The 16,188-nt window shown below is 41.0% G+C and overlaps 2 protein-coding genes across 12 annotated transcripts in view; both read right to left on the reverse strand.

Annotated features, from left to right (window-relative positions):
* Nucleotides 1-44: 44 nt before the first annotated feature.
* On the reverse strand, nt 45-7,338 carry acp6 (acid phosphatase 6, lysophosphatidic). Of its 3 annotated transcripts, XM_044215943.1 has the most exons (12): nt 6,360-6,514; nt 5,806-5,887; nt 5,019-5,236; nt 4,794-4,922; nt 3,869-3,999; nt 3,626-3,705; nt 3,448-3,535; nt 3,183-3,315; nt 2,166-2,266; nt 1,908-2,000; nt 1,653-1,818; nt 45-1,561 (listed from the first exon to the last, which is right to left on the reverse strand). In XM_044215943.1, exons 3-12 carry the CDS (start codon nt 5,232-5,234, stop codon nt 1,427-1,429), a joined length of 1,272 nt encoding a protein of 423 aa, XP_044071878.1. In that variant the 5' UTR covers nt 5,235-5,236; nt 5,806-5,887; nt 6,360-6,514; the 3' UTR covers nt 45-1,426. The 3 variants fall into 3 exon arrangements, with proteins under 3 accessions (XP_044071878.1, XP_044071877.1, XP_044071876.1); XM_044215942.1 differs by lacking the exons at nt 5,806-5,887; nt 6,360-6,514 and adding an exon at nt 7,142-7,338; XM_044215941.1 differs by lacking the exon at nt 5,806-5,887.
* A 1,767-nt stretch (nt 7,339-9,105) lies between these two features.
* gja5a (gap junction protein, alpha 5a) overlaps nt 9,106-16,188 on the reverse strand; it is a 31,536-nt gene continuing 24,453 nt past the window's right edge. For 3 of the 9 annotated variants that reach the window (XM_044218127.1, XM_044218125.1, XM_044218124.1), the window contains one exon: nt 9,106-11,628. In XM_044218127.1, coding sequence (XP_044074062.1) covers nt 10,402-11,550 — 1,149 coding nt within the window. In that variant the 5' untranslated portion in view covers nt 11,551-11,628 and the 3' untranslated portion in view covers nt 9,106-10,401. Of the gene's footprint in view, nt 11,629-12,731; nt 13,755-14,592; nt 15,080-16,188 lie in introns of those variants that run through there. The other 6 variants (XM_044218129.1, XM_044218130.1, XM_044218123.1 and 3 more) reach the window with 4 other exon arrangements.

Below are 16,188 nucleotides of genomic sequence, written 5' to 3' on the forward strand. Positions count from 1 at the left end.
CCTGTGTTTTAAAGGAGCCAAAAAAAAAAAAAAAAAGACTCCACCATTGATCAAAATCTTTATTTATGCCTCACCAATCCAAACCATACCGTAACCTTCTAAGCAACAGGTCACGGAGAAACACCCGCTGATGAGGTACAATGTGTGTTATTGTAACACAGTAACACTCAGGTCTATATAATGGCATGTATTCATGCATACATTATACTGTGGTCTCAGTAAAAACAAATCCCCACAAGAAGGCAACCTAATGTTTCACTCTTAAAACATACTTTAGCAGAATGATTCCCTTTCTGCAGCTTCTACGTGGTTATGAATACATTCACCTACACACTGGAGCACAATCCACTCTGCACCCCTTTGTTAATAAACAGATACAGTACATGAAATGCTTAGTATTCCCCTGAGGAATGAAATTATTGAACATAAAAGATTTGATTGTGAACACAACCAAATTGGCAGAATAATTGCATCAGCAATCAGAAACAGGCATTGATGACGCCACATTGAGCAACCTTTAAGATGTCTATATTTTAGTATAAGATTAAATTGCAGCAATGGTTTTAACTTATAATGAAAAGGCTAATACTACTATTGCATTTTTCTTTTCAACAAATCCCAAAAAGAACAAAACCAACAATGAATATATCCTACTAACAAGTATTACCTGTGTAGGCAAAGCCTGATATAGTTTATTCCTCTGCCATAGACCTCCATTGTTGTCTAAAAACTATTAAAAACATACAGGAGCCACACCATTTTACTGGGTGACATTTTCCTTCATTGCAATGAACATGGGTACTGTAGCTTATTTTAAGTAAATCATACATACCGTACACTGTCTTGGTGCATTAAATACTATAACACCAAATTTGTATTAATCCGCAGCTGCATATAGTCCCGACAAATACACAGTTTACTCCTGTTCAAGTACAGTTTGCTAAAACTAGCGTCCAGCTGTTTTAGGAAATTACTTAGACTTTTTAAAAATAAAAAAACTATGTATTTGTCATCTGTTTTTAAAGATTTATGAAGGTACTGAGAGATGGGATTTGTTGACAATAAGAAAAACATGGAATAACGCCAGCCTTCATCATTAAACCAAACAGATTCAGTGCATGCAAACGGACACCTATGCACTAAGCATTTCATATCAAGTATACACTCTATAGCTCTGCACATATACTTGTCAATGTGCCATAACCATTAAGTTACATCTGCTGTAAACTAAAAGATCTCCAACAGAGGCTGTAATCCAGGACTTGTGTGCCCAAGAAATTTTCCTCTGGTGTAAACCAATAGTGAGGTATAATGACTGATGGTGGCTGGATGGAGTGAGGACGAAAAATAAACACGATGCGTGGTAACTGTCAGAGTGTAATGTCATGGGTAGCACTGTGCTGAGATGTGAAGGTTTGTTGAGGGTTCAGGGTTCAGTCAAGCCCTCTGTGCGGTTACAAAGTGACTGGTAGAGTTCAGAGCTCAGTGAGTATGCTGAGAGGGCCTGTTTGAACTCCTCCAGGGGGCAGTAGACTCCACTACAACCTGGTATAAGTTGATCCTACCGAAAAACAAGCAACTTAGAGTAAAACACAACCGAAATAAAATGCAACAGCTTATCAAATAAACGTAGACACATTCCCTCCCCCTACCTGGCCTGTGTATGACACTTTAACGAAGGCCTTGTTGGTCTGCCGGTGTTGGTGCAGCTCCAGAGTGATATCAGCGGCATATGGTGGCCATCTCATGTCAAATATCCCCAAAGCCATCAGACAGGGAATCAAAGTGGTGTCGTGTGCAGAGTACAGAAACAACTTCCTGTTTGAGAGAGGACAGTGGACAATTTAAAGACCAAACACATTCAAGTTTGTGCAAGAAATGGGTGTGTCCGTCCAGAGGTGTCCAACCTGTTTGGCTCTGATGAGGTGCCCTGTAGTTTCTCCTCAATGTTGGCTAACAATGTGTGCAGGAGGGGTCCCACACACAGCTGCAAGTTCTCCCTGCCAAAAACATAGCAAAAGAATTAAAAGGTGGCCTGTTGAACTGTTGAACTCAACAAAACGGTTAGGTAAAACCTCCTTACTGACACTGGTAGAGGGTTATTGTTTAAACCGGAATCTACCCTTTTCAAAAGACCCTCCTTTGTTGACTTTGTTTAATCTAACCTTTGGCTGGGCTGGTAAACATGGCAGATCATATCCACAGCTCTCTGTTCTACTTTATTCCTCCAGGTGTCCAGCACAGGTGGGCAGGGCAGGCCGTGTGTCTGTTAAGGAGCAGAGACTTGACACAGTCAGTATCAGCTAGGCTGTTGAGCAACACAAACCTCAAAAGGAAACGTCTGGCACGACTGAAGGTTTTGTTCAGTTTTCCAAAGCCGTCATTTTATTATGAGATATTTGCCATTTTCCCCTTCATCCTAGTTATTTTCTAAAGTGGTGTCTGTGTGGGCAACTCAAAGTAAAGAGGATTTCAATTTTAAGCCGTGACAGTAAAATCTACCAATAGCTTTATTTTCTGTTTAAGTGAATTATAGCTGTATTGACTCAGAAATGTGTTGCTTTAATTTGTCTGTTAGTTTGAATGAGTTGTAACTGATAACAGGTGGATCTGAACATAATCAGCAAGAATGTTAGGTAGAGCTTCAGTATTTGGCTTTGGCTGATGAGGAAAAACCCCCAAACAAAAACAGCAAATTCAGCAAAGCCCAATAAAGATGCCCCTTCTGTCTTGTTTCAGATCTTGTAGTGGCCCAAGTGTGCATATTTAAAAGATGGTTATTTGAACATCTACAAAAAACGCCCCTCTTACATCTGTTATTACCCTACTGATTCAGCTATGCAAAACATGATTTTCAGTCTCTCGTCCGTACATTTCTATAACTGACTGAATTAGAAGTCTTTAGATTTGCCATCTATGCAATTATGAATTCAACGGGAACTTATTTTAAAACATCTTCAATTATGGCCACAAGTAAATGTTTAAACTCAAATCATGCTGAATCTGTTATTTAACTTGTTAATCTCTAGACTGAACTGTTTTGGAGTTTCATCTTACATAACTAGCAGCTTGCTGGGTTGCTGCCTCCGGCCAGGCTAAGTCTTGATAATAATGGTATGTATTCTGAAAACTTGTGGTGAGACCTAACAAAAGTCATATGAATCATGATGTGGCGGTGTCACCTCTCTGGCAACCATGTCGTCCCTAATGAGGATGAAGTCGATATGCTGGTGAGCAGCAATGCCCAATGCGTTCTGGATGCTCTGCAGGTCTGCTGCAATGTCTGGTAGAGTGGACGACTCTGCCCAGCGGTGGCTGCACAGAACACACAGTGTCAGCCACAAAACACAGACATACCATGACAACCTGTCAGAGGCATCTCAACTCGGCTTATAATTTTGCACAACACATTATTCAAGATTCCAGTTTTGGGTAGCCTCTACATACCTGCCAAGGATTTTGAGCAGCTTGCATCCATGGTAGTTAGGATACAGGATTTCAGATTCTGCCTCGGTTGTTAATATAGGCACAATTTCTTCAAGTAGAACGGAAAATGACAAACACAGATTTGATGAGATCCAAAATAGAATAAATAACATCATGCACCCATGGATTTTTACCCTACCTTTTTGTTTTTGCTGGAAGAGCCCTGCTACCAGGCACTTGGCAGATTCAATGGTCCTCACAATGTTAGTGGAGCGCACACTAAAAATGGAAAAAATAGGTCATGGAAAGCAGCCAACTTGAAAATAGTAAAGCATTTAGGCTGATGCCCTGTGTACTGCACTCATAAACCTAATGTATCAAAACTGTAGAGTACAGAAATACGTTTGTGCTCCTGCTACCCGTCATGATGTGCAACACTTACTAGACCTCGGCTGGGCTAAAGGTGGAGCTGAGGAAATGACTCTCCTCAGTGTATCTCCTCCTCAGCCTCTTGCCCAGCTCATACAGCTGCTGCATGCCCACTGTGGTCAGCTGACCGGGGAACGTGCCACCCTGCCAAGCGTGACAAACAGGATCAAGTTTTAGTCACAGATGTGGCCTAACAGACATACACCTGCGATGACATGCAGGAAACAGGAACCCAGTGTGAATGTGGTATAAGGATGGCAGGAGTCCATATTGGGGGATTTAGTTTTCTAAGCTGAATCCAGTGCAGTAAACCTCTTTAGTAAAGCAGCTAACTCAGTACAGGAAACTATCATTTCCATTGACACTGTGGCTGGCAAACAGGAACACAATATCTCACTGGGAAGCGCTACACAGTTCAGCAGTATTACAGAGAGGAGGTGAATGAATGAACCTGCTTTAATGTCATCTGTAAGGCGTTGTAATGAATACTGGTGGCCACTAGAGGGAGAGAGGCTAACTGAATATGAGAGTGAGGTACTTTCTGAATCCACAAGTTGTTTCACATCTATAAAAAGGCAAGAACACCTAAATATATAGAGTCAATAAAACGTATTTAATCCAATATAACTTGTCACACCTTGATTACACACAGGTAATCGTATAACATACAAAACAACAGGCCTGTCCCACAGAAGCAGGTATTAACTCGTCATAGGGGGAAAAAGCACAGATGTAACTAACTATTATTGGTGACTCTCTTGTCACAGTAAACTGTGCACAATGTCAGGGCCCTGGCACAGGCACACTTAAATGGAATGACATCAATATGTTACAAAATCTTATCAGGAACTAACTACACAAGTTGCTGTACCTGAATTTGTTCCTTCAGCTCTTTTCTTGTCTGACTGCATTCAACACCACAAAACACACCTACTCACGGTCAGTATGTTTCTCCGATAGCTGTCTTCTACAGGAGCTGGGGGCCTGGGGCCACCATGAAGATCTGTCACTACATAGTTGATGTTGGTGTGTGGTGGAGGCTCCAAGAGTGTTGGCACCCATTGGACCTTTGATGAGACAAACATGCCCAGACAAAGAATTTCGTAGTTATTATATGACACTACATCTTTTAAAGACACAAAAATGCAGAAAAAATGTTTTACCTCCATCACATAAGGTATTGACTTTAGTGGCGTTCGGGCACCATGTCGGAACAGGACTTGGACCAATTTTAGTTCGTAGGGAGAACTGAGATTTGTGTCAGCAGAGGAGCAACTGGAAGCAACTGGATCTGATTCAGTCTTCTGCGACCACAGCATTGAACCAAAAGCCAATGACACCGAACTGAAAACACCTACTTTGGTCCAAAGATTCCTCATGGCTGTGTTGTGAACGAAGCAGACAAATTGTTTTAGTGTGAATTAACTACACACGCATTAGGGTTAATATTAGGAGAAATAACTTTTATCATTAGTAACAGTTAACAAGAATAATTATTTTACTGGTGGCATTACGAAAGGCTCTCAGTCTGCCTTTTGTTACACAGCAGTCTTGAAACAGCTCAAGCTTCCTCTTTACTTTGGAGTAAGACAGCAACTAACGATTAGTTTCCCTGTTAGTTAATCAGAAAATTATTTTCTCAATTAATGAATTCATTGTTTGGTCTATAAAATGTAACAAAATAGTGAATTAAAAAAAAGACCTATCACAATTTCCTAAAGATCAATTTGACATATTCATACTGCTTGTTTGGTCTAACTAACATTCCAAAGCCCAAATTCAGATCGTTATCATAGAAAACCAGCTAAATTTTCTTACAAAAATCTAATCGATCAATCATCAAAATAGTTAAAGTTACCAATTAATTTTTTGTTGATGACAAACGTTTGATGTTTAGTCGACTAGCTGCTAGTTTTAGCTCTACTTTCAGCTATACTATGCAATACTAACCTGCGTTAACTGATACAATTAAATTTTCTGTCCAATGATGTCGGGGATGATGATGGGTAGATGATGCAGTAGCAGTAGCTAACTATAATAGTTGAAGTAAGGCAGCGTTAGCACCATGGATGTATGGTCTTATTATACACCCACAGTTAGCACCTATACAAGGTCTGCAAGATAAAGACCCTCAAATCTTTGGGGATCATATCTGACGTTAGTTATGCCCTACGTTAAATTAGATAACAGCTAACAAACGAGACGCCCAGCTGTAACTTAGCACTGGCTGGTGCAACGAGCTCTTCAGGGGGCGTAACGGCTTTTCTACTCAAACGTGTCTCACTCGTGAAATATATTAAGTTCATATAAAGTTAACCTAGTTATACAATAAAACTCCTAAATACTGTACGATAAGGGCTATTCAAACTACAGATAACCCGAGTTTCAACACGAAGTCGTTGCTAACTGAAGCACGTTAAGAAAACACTACTCGGCACAAGGCTAACGGTAACTCTTAGAAAAACTAGCTAGTTGCAACACAACATGATAACATGAAGTTTAACCTTCGTCTCAACAGCAGAAATGACACGGATGATACCGAAGCTCAGAAGCTGGTTTCACTCATAGACTGAAGCTCAGTTTCAATACATTGTAAACTAAACCCTAAACCCACGCGCATGCGCAGAACCGCAAAGTAACTGTATATCACCTGACTGATGACGTCCGAAGCGCTTCACTCTGACAGTTACTGACAAGCATTTATTGTTTGTCTTTTCCTTTTTTTCTTAATGAACTGGTATGACTGATTGTACATTATAACTAAAACTATAAAATAAATAAATAAAATAAAATAAACAAAGTTTTACAGCTAAACTATGTGGTTGGCATACAAGTGGGATAAGAAGAGAGGAGAATAACTGAGAAATGTGGCCATGTGTGTTAGAAAGACAATCATAAGTATGAGAACATTTCCTCCTGATAAGTAATAACAGTAACATCTAGCCTGTATTTAATACAGCATTTCTGAACAAAAGTATACAGACTTAATAACACGCAGGCTTCTTGGACTTTCATTGCACACATATAAGAGTAAAACTATTAACATCAGCGAGGTGTGGCGGTGCTTCGGTCTCAGTCTTGAATGGCTGCTGTAAGTTTTACAAGCCACCAGATGTCACTGTGTTTGCTGAGTTTGAAGCCCCGAGGCTTCAAATCTTTTTTCCGCACAAACAGAAAGAAAGCCCAAAAAAACTTCACAAGGTTTCCTCCGCTCATCACTAAGTCACGTCAGTCAACCTAGCTAACTGTACCACGACAACGGAGCTCACTTTTATCAGATACTTACTTTCTGAAACGAAGTTCCTCTGCTACTCTCGATAGAAAACACAGCGTTCAGTAAATGATCAATTCATCTGTCATTCAGCAACTCGTGCCACCGGTTCAAGCTAAAGGACATGTCGGGAACTGTAGGGCAGCAGATGAAACCCTACAATAGAAGTAAGGGTGGTGGCTACAATGGTAAAACGACATTTCCCGGCAGCCACATTACAGGCAGACCTTTCTTCTTCTTCTTTTAAAAGATTCGCGGTGGAGGAGATGCCTCAATGTGCTGCTGCCATCTACAGGACCCGAGTGTATCTGCACGTCACAGTGCTCCAGTGCTGAAGTTTGTTATCCCAAACAAATTAAGAGAAAATGTCCTGTCATTAACAAATGTAATTTTTGTAATGATAAATGAAAAAGATCTACTTTATGACTCCTCATACAAAACAGCATTGTGTAGGAAACCAGAGTATTATTTTGCTCATCAGACAAATCATATACTGTTGGAAGCCAAGAATATTTTCATTATTATTATTTTCATTAAGAATCAGAAAATATACAACTGACAGTTAATTTACACATTTTATTTGGTAAATTTAGTCATTCCAAGTTTTCTAAATCTTTTGAATTATTCATCATAGAATTTTTTCATTATTAAATAACATTGAGTGTATTAAGTTTATTACAGTAATAATAAGAAATGTGTACATGTAAGAAATCTGCTTCAGTAGTTACGCCTTTTGCACTTCATTCACTATTTTGAATTTGATCCTCTATTTTGATTTTGATTAATACTTTATACTTTTACTTCAATGGATTGTAGAGGGAAATATTATAGTATTTAAATATTTATTACACTACATGGATTTGACAGCCACAGTACATTTCAGATTTACATTGCCAAAACATATCATAAGCTTATAAAATATTGATTGTACTTGGTGGAACATTGTTGTACCCATAAGTATATAAAGTGGTAAGAATATAGTTGCTTACATGATAATTAACCAGGAATGATAATATGTATAATACTATAAAACTCTGATAGGTGCTGAATAATGAGTTATTTTACTGTTGATACTTCAGTAGATTTTGCTGCTTATAATTAAGTAAAATACTTCTTACAACATTAAATAATGCTCATCTTCCATCTTAAATGCAGATTCTGCTAATTTGCTAACCCTGTGGTGTCAATCAATTAAAATAAATCTCGTACAGGTTTATTGTCCAAAACATGAGAGTCTGAGAGACTGAAAACTGAAATCTGAGAAGCATATTCCAACTTGAGTGCTCATCTCGGTTACATTTTTAAATAAATAAAGAGAGCAGACAGCAAGTAGTGCATAAAACATCACCTCAGCTTTGCCCATGGGTGATTTACAGGGAAAAGATTTTATTGAACAGCAACGTGGGGTCATCATCCTGCCTACTGCTCTAAAATATATGCCCTATATAGCATAATCTCATACAATGATGATGAAAAGAGGGCAACTTTGTAGAGGTGTAGATAATCTTATCTGCAACAAACAAACAAAATGGCAGCATCTACTGCAGCTTTCAACTCTCTTTCAGCTTGTGACAGACCAAGCAGGATCTCAGTGCTCAGCTTTTTGGCAGGGAGGGTGAGACAGTCTTTGTTTGTGTAAATACTGTATATCTTCCCCAGTCTGTCTCCTGCAGGTCCTTTCTAGTGAAAACAGACTGAAAAATGTAAATGGTGACAGGATACTGATCTAGAACTGCAGGAAAGCTCCTCACATCTCTTACTCATTTCCACCTTTAGTTTACAGCAATTCCGTATTAACCACAAGGTCTTGATATGATGCAAGTTGGTCTAAATGTAAATCCTCTCTGATTTTCTGAGCTCAGTTTTACATATTCAGTATGTGTACATCTACATTTATTATATATCTTTTAGTAACATACATACATCTCTATATGCTGATGTATCAGAAGAAGTATTTGAATTAATCACCACCAAAGAGAGCAGATTGTACAGTTGATTTATTAATTTGTGATGGGTTAGTGATGACATTTATTGCATAAAGATCTGTGTGAAAGAACCAAAAACTGCAGTGAATGTACAGTCGCCTGAACATTTCTGTTTTTTAAATGAATGTTTGCTGTAGAAGATATGTAGGATTGAACTTCACACCCACAGTTGCAGTAAATGTTCATTTAAAAACTGCTGGCATACTCAACCTGTAGAATTATTCTGCATATAGTAAGAACAAGACACTGGAAATGAAATAAAATACATTCAAAGACATCAACTGAAACATACATTGCATAGAGATAAATTCACTATTTACACAATGGCTCCAGGAGAGAAACTGAAGTGCAATGTTGCCACCCAGTGGCTGGATCTCCTTATAACAGCATCCAAGCAGTGCCTCTTCTTTTTCTTTCCCTTGAATCCCTTTTGAAAAGGAAACAGGCTACACTCTCTCATCTCTTCTGCACACAAAGGCTCCTGTCAAATATATAACTAATAATGTGAGTTTTACTCACACTTTTTTAGATTGTAGTGATAATTATTGAGTTGCATTTTATGTTTGTTGACTTGCAGGCATAGTGCAACCATGTTAGCAAGTAACAGATGGCTTAGTTTAAATTTACAGTCTTTGCCATGACTTTTGGAATAATAAATATAGAAATATGTTATATGGAAAGAGATATGGTTGGGGGGTGGTTGGTTGTGCTATTTAAAGTCACAACCTAATCTATGATTAATTGAATAGTTGAGATGTGTGTCATAATTTGCTTTATAATGAAATGATTCCCTAAGTTATCTCACACCAAGCATCACGTTATTCTCACTTAATAGTCTATTTATCTGTCTTAGTTTTTGGCTTTAACTGTTTAAGTGAAACATAATATGTGCAATAGGAAGGTATCACACCTGTTACCCTGTTTCCATTTCAAAATAGATTTTTCTTTTGCAGTTTGGTTGTCTGTTTTTCAAGCTCTGGGACAGATTAGTTCACAAACACTATCTGCTCACAGCGCTCACACGTCAGATTTACATGGTCCACTCACAGATCTCAGTGTCTCTTACTAAAGTGAACATTTAGTCCAACCTCTGTAGTCAAGTGTCAGGCTTCAGTGCCAGAGTTTGCATAATTAGCCTGTGCTCACGTTCTGACCCCTTCACTCAGAAATAACACTCAGACTCCTCTTGGTGTCTTCCTAAACTGATCTTTCTGTCCCTTCTCTTTGGTTCTGAAGGTCCAGCCCTTCCCCTCCTGCCCCCCTCATCAGCCACTCTTTCTGGTTGTGAGTCTATACTGACAGGTCATCTTGGCGAGCCCGGCTGCTGGTCCCACTGGTCTTGCTCAGGCGGCGTTTGTCCTTCATGTAGCCAGAGTGCAGCAGAAGCGATGGGGAGCAGCTGTTGGGCAGCTCTGTGGGTGCTTGGTCGTATCTCATCCTCAGGAAGTCTTCCTCGTCCTCCAGGTTGTCGCAGCTGTGATGCTGCTCGGTGGCCAAGTTGACTGAGTTCTGCTGCAGCGCCATCCTGTTGTTGAAGGGATGAGAGGCCATAGAGGTCATGGGGTTCACTGAGCTCGGGGCTGCCAGGCACTGGCTGAAGTCAGGAGGAGGGGTGCAGGACGCCGACGGCCGAGGTGGGCTGTTGGGCTCCAAGGCTGCAGACACGGCCACCGTCACAGCTTTGTGGTTGCTCCTCTGCATCGCCTTGTTGCGTACACACTTCCTGGCGCTCTTCCAGCCAAGGTGGTACAGCTCCAACACAGAGAGCAGCAGAGACACAGCGGCCACCACCAGCATAAAGATGATGAAGACGTTCTTCTCTGTGGGCCGGGACATGTAGCAGTTGACGGGGTTAGGGCAGGGCCAGGCCTTGCACAGGTACAACGCCCTGAGAAACACCCCATAGATCAGGTACTGCACCACTATAAATGTCACCTCCATCACTGTACGAATCATGATGCTCAGGATGTAAGTCTGCAGCAGCGCTCCTTTCAGGCGTACATGGCCTGTCCCATCAGATGCCATCATTCTTCCACTCTCCTTCTGCTGGAGGTACTCCTTCTCCCCCTCCAGGTCTCCACCTTCCCCTCTCACCTCCCTCTCCTCCTGCTCCTTCCTCCGCTGCTTCTCCTCCCTTCGCACGATGTGCATTGCGTGGCCCATATAGATGAGGGACGGCGTGGAGACAAAAACGATCTGCAGTACCCAGTAGCGGATGTGGGCGATGGGGAAGGCGCTGTCATAACACACGTTGGTGCAACCGGGCTGCTGAGTGTCACACAGGAAATCGCTCTGCTCGTCACCCCAGGAGGACTCGGCTGCTGTGCCCAGCACCAGGATGCGAAAGATGAAGAGGACGGTGAGCCAGACCTTCCCGACCGAGGTGGAATGTTCCTGGACCTCCTCTAGGAAATTCCCCAGGAGACTCCAGTCCCCCATCACTGCTCACAGGCCAAACACACACCTGACACACAAAGAGGGAGGAGAGAAGGAGGGTGCACTAGAGGTGAAAAGTCACTAAGGGGATGGAGTAGAAAAAGAGAGAAAAGAGAAATACAAGTAATCAGTCAGACAGCTGAAAGTCCTCTATATTCCTGCTGATGAAATGACCTGGGCGTGTGTGTGTGTGGCATCACATGCATAAAAATAGCTTCTCTGCCTGTGAATTGCTTGAGGACTGGACACCGTGGCATGTGAACAACCATTTTCCCATGAGAGAGAGAGCGACGCACAGAAAGAGAGGGAGGGAGAGGAAGTTCAGGAGTCATGTAAAAGTAAATAATGAGGATGTTTTAAGAAAAATTATTCAATATTATGCTATGTGTGTTTACATTCCCCCATGTCCAATTCTAAATTGTGTATGACAGACACGCAGAGAGGGTAACAGGACACCACGGGGCAAGTCAAAGCTAGGTGACTTTGTCCTATTAATGCTGTGACCTGGTCTGAGCTGCACAGTCTCTCCATCTCGCCTGTGGACCATGACCAGCAGACTTCACTCACGACAGAACAGCAGCTTTAATGTCCACTGTCCTCCATGCCATAATGAAAACCTCCTACACGCTGCAATCTGGATCTATCTGAAAGCGTCAATCAGATCTCTCCAACTATCCACTGTGTCTGTGTGTGTGCTTTCGCTTCTTGACTGCAGCGTTAGTGAGAGTTTGGTTGAGACCCAAACATGGCAGTGACAGGCTGGCAAGTCTAAGCTGAGAATGACCCTATAAGGCAGTTCACCAGACAGCTTTATGGGTGCAATAAATGACCCCCGTCATTGAGGGGTTAAGAAAACCGATCAAACTCCATTGAGGGGTGACCTCCGACATCTATACGCACTATGTGTGTATGCCTACTGCCAGCTTTTACTATGCAATTAACAATCAAAAGACAGATGAGCTATAACATAAAAAAGGGATGAAAGTAAGTTTGACAGGTTTTTCCAACACGTCACACATCTGAAGCTACTGCCCTACTTGGCAAGGTTATAGAAAAAGTACACATTCCTGAAAAGCTGTGTTAAGACAAACAGTTTTTAATGGTTTGCCAGGTAGGATATACAGTATAATCACTACAATCACAGTGTGAAAAACGCCAAACAGGGAGTTAGAATTCTCTCTTACCACCTCTCATCTGCCTTCAAGTGTAATCCATGAGCAGTTGCTTCCATAATAAGTTACTACCATTGTACTGTATAATCCACTGTGCAGGGCTTTGAATTGCCTGTCTGACACTGACACTGGTTATGTGTGAGAGAGAGATGGTCTAAATGACCATGACCATCTGTCCCTCTGTCTGTCTCTCCCCCTCCCTCAGTGTCTCTATGAAGTATATATATGGCAATAAGATGGAAAATCAGAGCGTTGTGCTCTTTATCTGTAAAACAGGGAGAGGCGGGAAACAAAACACCCCCATGAGAACATGTGGGAGAGGAAATGTTCAACTTCTATCGACGCACAAGGCTGATACGTCAATATGGTCTGACACTCGTTTTCCAGCATGCACCTAATACCCGCTAACGTCAGACTAGTCACAGTTGGAGACCAGTTGGATCATCAGTTAGTGAAGCGGGTCCTTGTCCCACTCAGGGAACTGGCTCAAAGCCCTCCTCGGATAAAGCTGATGATCTTTACTGAAAGTAAATCACAAACAGGCATAGGAGAGTTGGAGGAGGAAGGGAGTGAGAGTCCAGTCAGCACAATAGCAGGAGGTACACATTACAACGGTCGCGTTCTTATCAGCTAATACTGACAACAGGCTTTCCTCACCTGTGCAGACCCTGGTAACAATACAGCTCCCCTTGGACTAATTCAAAGTTAACCTTTGGGACATGGTGTTAAATGTTTTACATCAAGTACAAAATACAGTCATTAAAAGTAAAGTGATCTTGTAAAACAATGTCTTGATTTCCCATATATTCTGTGAGTGGTAAAATGTGAAAATGTTAAAAGAGGTGAGGGTTTACTGATCTGTCACTGGTGTGGTACAATGATATTCAGATCCTGTAGTAGCAATACCACTATGTAAAAATATTTTGCTATTTACTATAGTGAAAGTCCTATATTCAAAATTTTACTTCCGTAAAAGTATAGAAATATCAAAAGTAAAAGTACTCATTTTGCGAATGGTCCCTTTCCAAGTGTCATGTTGTTATATTATTGGATTATTATCACAGGTTGGTTAGTTTAATCTATAAACAGGACTAACAGTCTACAGCCATGCTAGCGGCTTTGTGACTTAAGCATTTAGCTCAAAGCACTGCTGTGCCTAAACTAGTATGCTAACATGCTCATAATGAAAATGCTAACATGCTAATGTTAAACAAGTATAATGTTTACTTTGTTCACCATCTTAGTGTGTAAGCATGCTAACATTTGCTATTTATCACTAAGCAGTACAGTCTAGGCTGATGGGAATGTCATTGGTTTTGCTGGTATTTGGTCATAAAAATATTATAATACTAAACATTTTGGCTAGATGACAAGTTAAGGGATCACCAATGTTATTACAATTCATGCTGAGGGGAACATGAGTGTCTGTCCCAAATGTCATGGTTCACCCATCCAATAGTCTCAAAACCACATGCCAACCTCATGATGACGCTAGATGAAAATTCAGGGCATCATCAAAGTCAGCATTTCATCATCTGGTCACCATGAATATCTACACAGAATTTCATAGCAATCCATCCAACAGTTATTGAGATATTTTAGTCTGGACTAATGTGTTGGACCGAGCCATGCCACTAACAGGGATAAAAACCATCCTATTTTAGAAGCTGATGCTTTGTGTGTAAAATATGAATCTATAATGAAACTAGAAACTTCAGTTGTCATGTAACATACAATACGTGTAATTGCGAAAAAGTACATTTCAATCTCAAATGTAGAGGAGTAGAAGTACAAAGTAATATAAAGTAGAAATTCTCAAGTAAAGTACCAGTACCTCAACACTGTACTACAGTACTTGAGTAAATGTACTTACTTTCCACCACTGGCGTAGTAATGTGGTCTGTCAGTCTGGGAACAGACATTAAAGAAAAAATGCAGTACACACACTGGTCTTCATACACAGTTGTGGGAATGGAAGCTTTCCTTTTCTGAGAAAAGTGGAATTCAAATCACTTGGGGAAAGGCAGCGGTCTCTGTCTCCTTCCCTCGACTACCTCTTCCTGTTCTCAGAGGAAGCAATTTCAAACAATATGATTTCCGAAGGACAAAAGGAACAAGGTATTAAAAGGAGTGGGAGGCAGGTGGGGCAGAGAGGTTACAGCCGAGCTATTCCAGTGAACTTCTCTCCTGTAAAAACACCTTTTGCTGTTGGTTGTATATCATACCTGTGCTCCTGTTGGCTCTCTGGAAGCCTGGCAATAACCATGGATTTACTGTGATACATTGTGCTCTTTGCTGAGTGGTCTGGTTTGCCTGTAGACCATCATGGCTGTCATATTTGTTTATAATCTCTATGGCAGAGTAATGGAGAAGTAATGGACAATCTGGTTATAACGTATTCAGAATGGTGAACTGCGCAAATGGTATTATGCACCTCTGAGTTATTTCTCTTTGACGTTGATCAAAGCGTCAGGAATGATCTCTGAGTCTCTGCGTGTTTGCGTGTGTGTGTCCTGCACCAAGTGTTGGTGAGTTAAAAGAGATCCATGGAAACAAAGTCTAGGAAAGGTGTTAGAGATATATTATGATAAACTAAGCAAGAAAGTAGACTCTGTATGAACTGTAGCCAAGCACTACAGTCATTTCACCACTTCATTGTCAACTCGAACTTAAACTGGACTAACTGAATGTGGCTGTATGTAAATTTCCAGTCAGATTTGTGCATGCACTGACACTGAGTTGGTCTGGATGGCAGCCAGGCAGCTCAGCGAGGCGAAGAGAGAAAGAGCAGCTACTAAACTGCATCACTGAGAAGTGACGGCTGCTGCTGAGACTCGCTGCAGAGCAACAGGAATAAATGCTGTGTGTTTTCTCCACCCTGCAACACAACAATAAATCCTCCAGTCTGTTGGACCAGCCTCAGTGTTGCCTTAGAGGGCAGTGACTCTGGTTCAAGAATCAGTCGGGAGAAACCCCTTAGGCGGTAGAAACCCCAGAATGGAAGTTTTATAGGACCATCAAGCTATGTTTTTATTGCTGTACGATGGAGCAATTGTTTCAGATGTATGCCTCTCACAGGATTACTGTGTATAATTTTTCATTGTGTCATAACACGTGAGGGCAGAGACAGACACCATTTCTCTGTTGTAGTCTTTAGTTTTTAACTCTCAGAATAGAAAAACTGATTTTCAGAACAAATAAAAAGCTGCTGATGATTAAATTTCTCTTTTTTAGGTGAGTTTAAAAACTGAACTCTCTCCTATCTATCTGCCAAACTTTTCCATTATCTCCCAACAGTAGCTTGTTCCCCTGAGGCTGCAGTGCATCCACAGGCCAGGAACAACAGGGGGCAGGGTTGATTTAAACATTCCTTCAGTGATCTGCACCTTTCAGCACTAATCCGTGTTTGACAGACTCCGGATCCTCATAGAGGACCAGGAAACACTGCTTGCTCTGCACTGTCCTCATA

The sequence above is a fragment of the Siniperca chuatsi genome, linkage group LG12, assembly GCF_020085105.1.
Source record: "Siniperca chuatsi isolate FFG_IHB_CAS linkage group LG12, ASM2008510v1, whole genome shotgun sequence".
Classification (NCBI taxonomy): Eukaryota; Metazoa; Chordata; class Actinopteri; order Centrarchiformes; family Sinipercidae; genus Siniperca; species Siniperca chuatsi.

Coding starts and splice junctions, on each gene's coding strand:
- acp6 (XM_044215942.1), bottom strand. CDS start 5,234: ATGAGGAATCTTTGGACCAAAGTAGGTGTTTTCAGTTCGGTGTCATTG. Junction 2,001..2,165: donor GTTTACCAGCCCAGCCAAAG/GTTAGATTAAAC, acceptor TGTTTTTGGCAG/GGAGAACTTGCAGCTGTGTG. Junction 1,562..1,652: donor AAGTGTCATACACAGGCCAG/GTAGGGGGAGGG, acceptor GTTTTTCGGTAG/GATCAACTTATACCAGGTTG.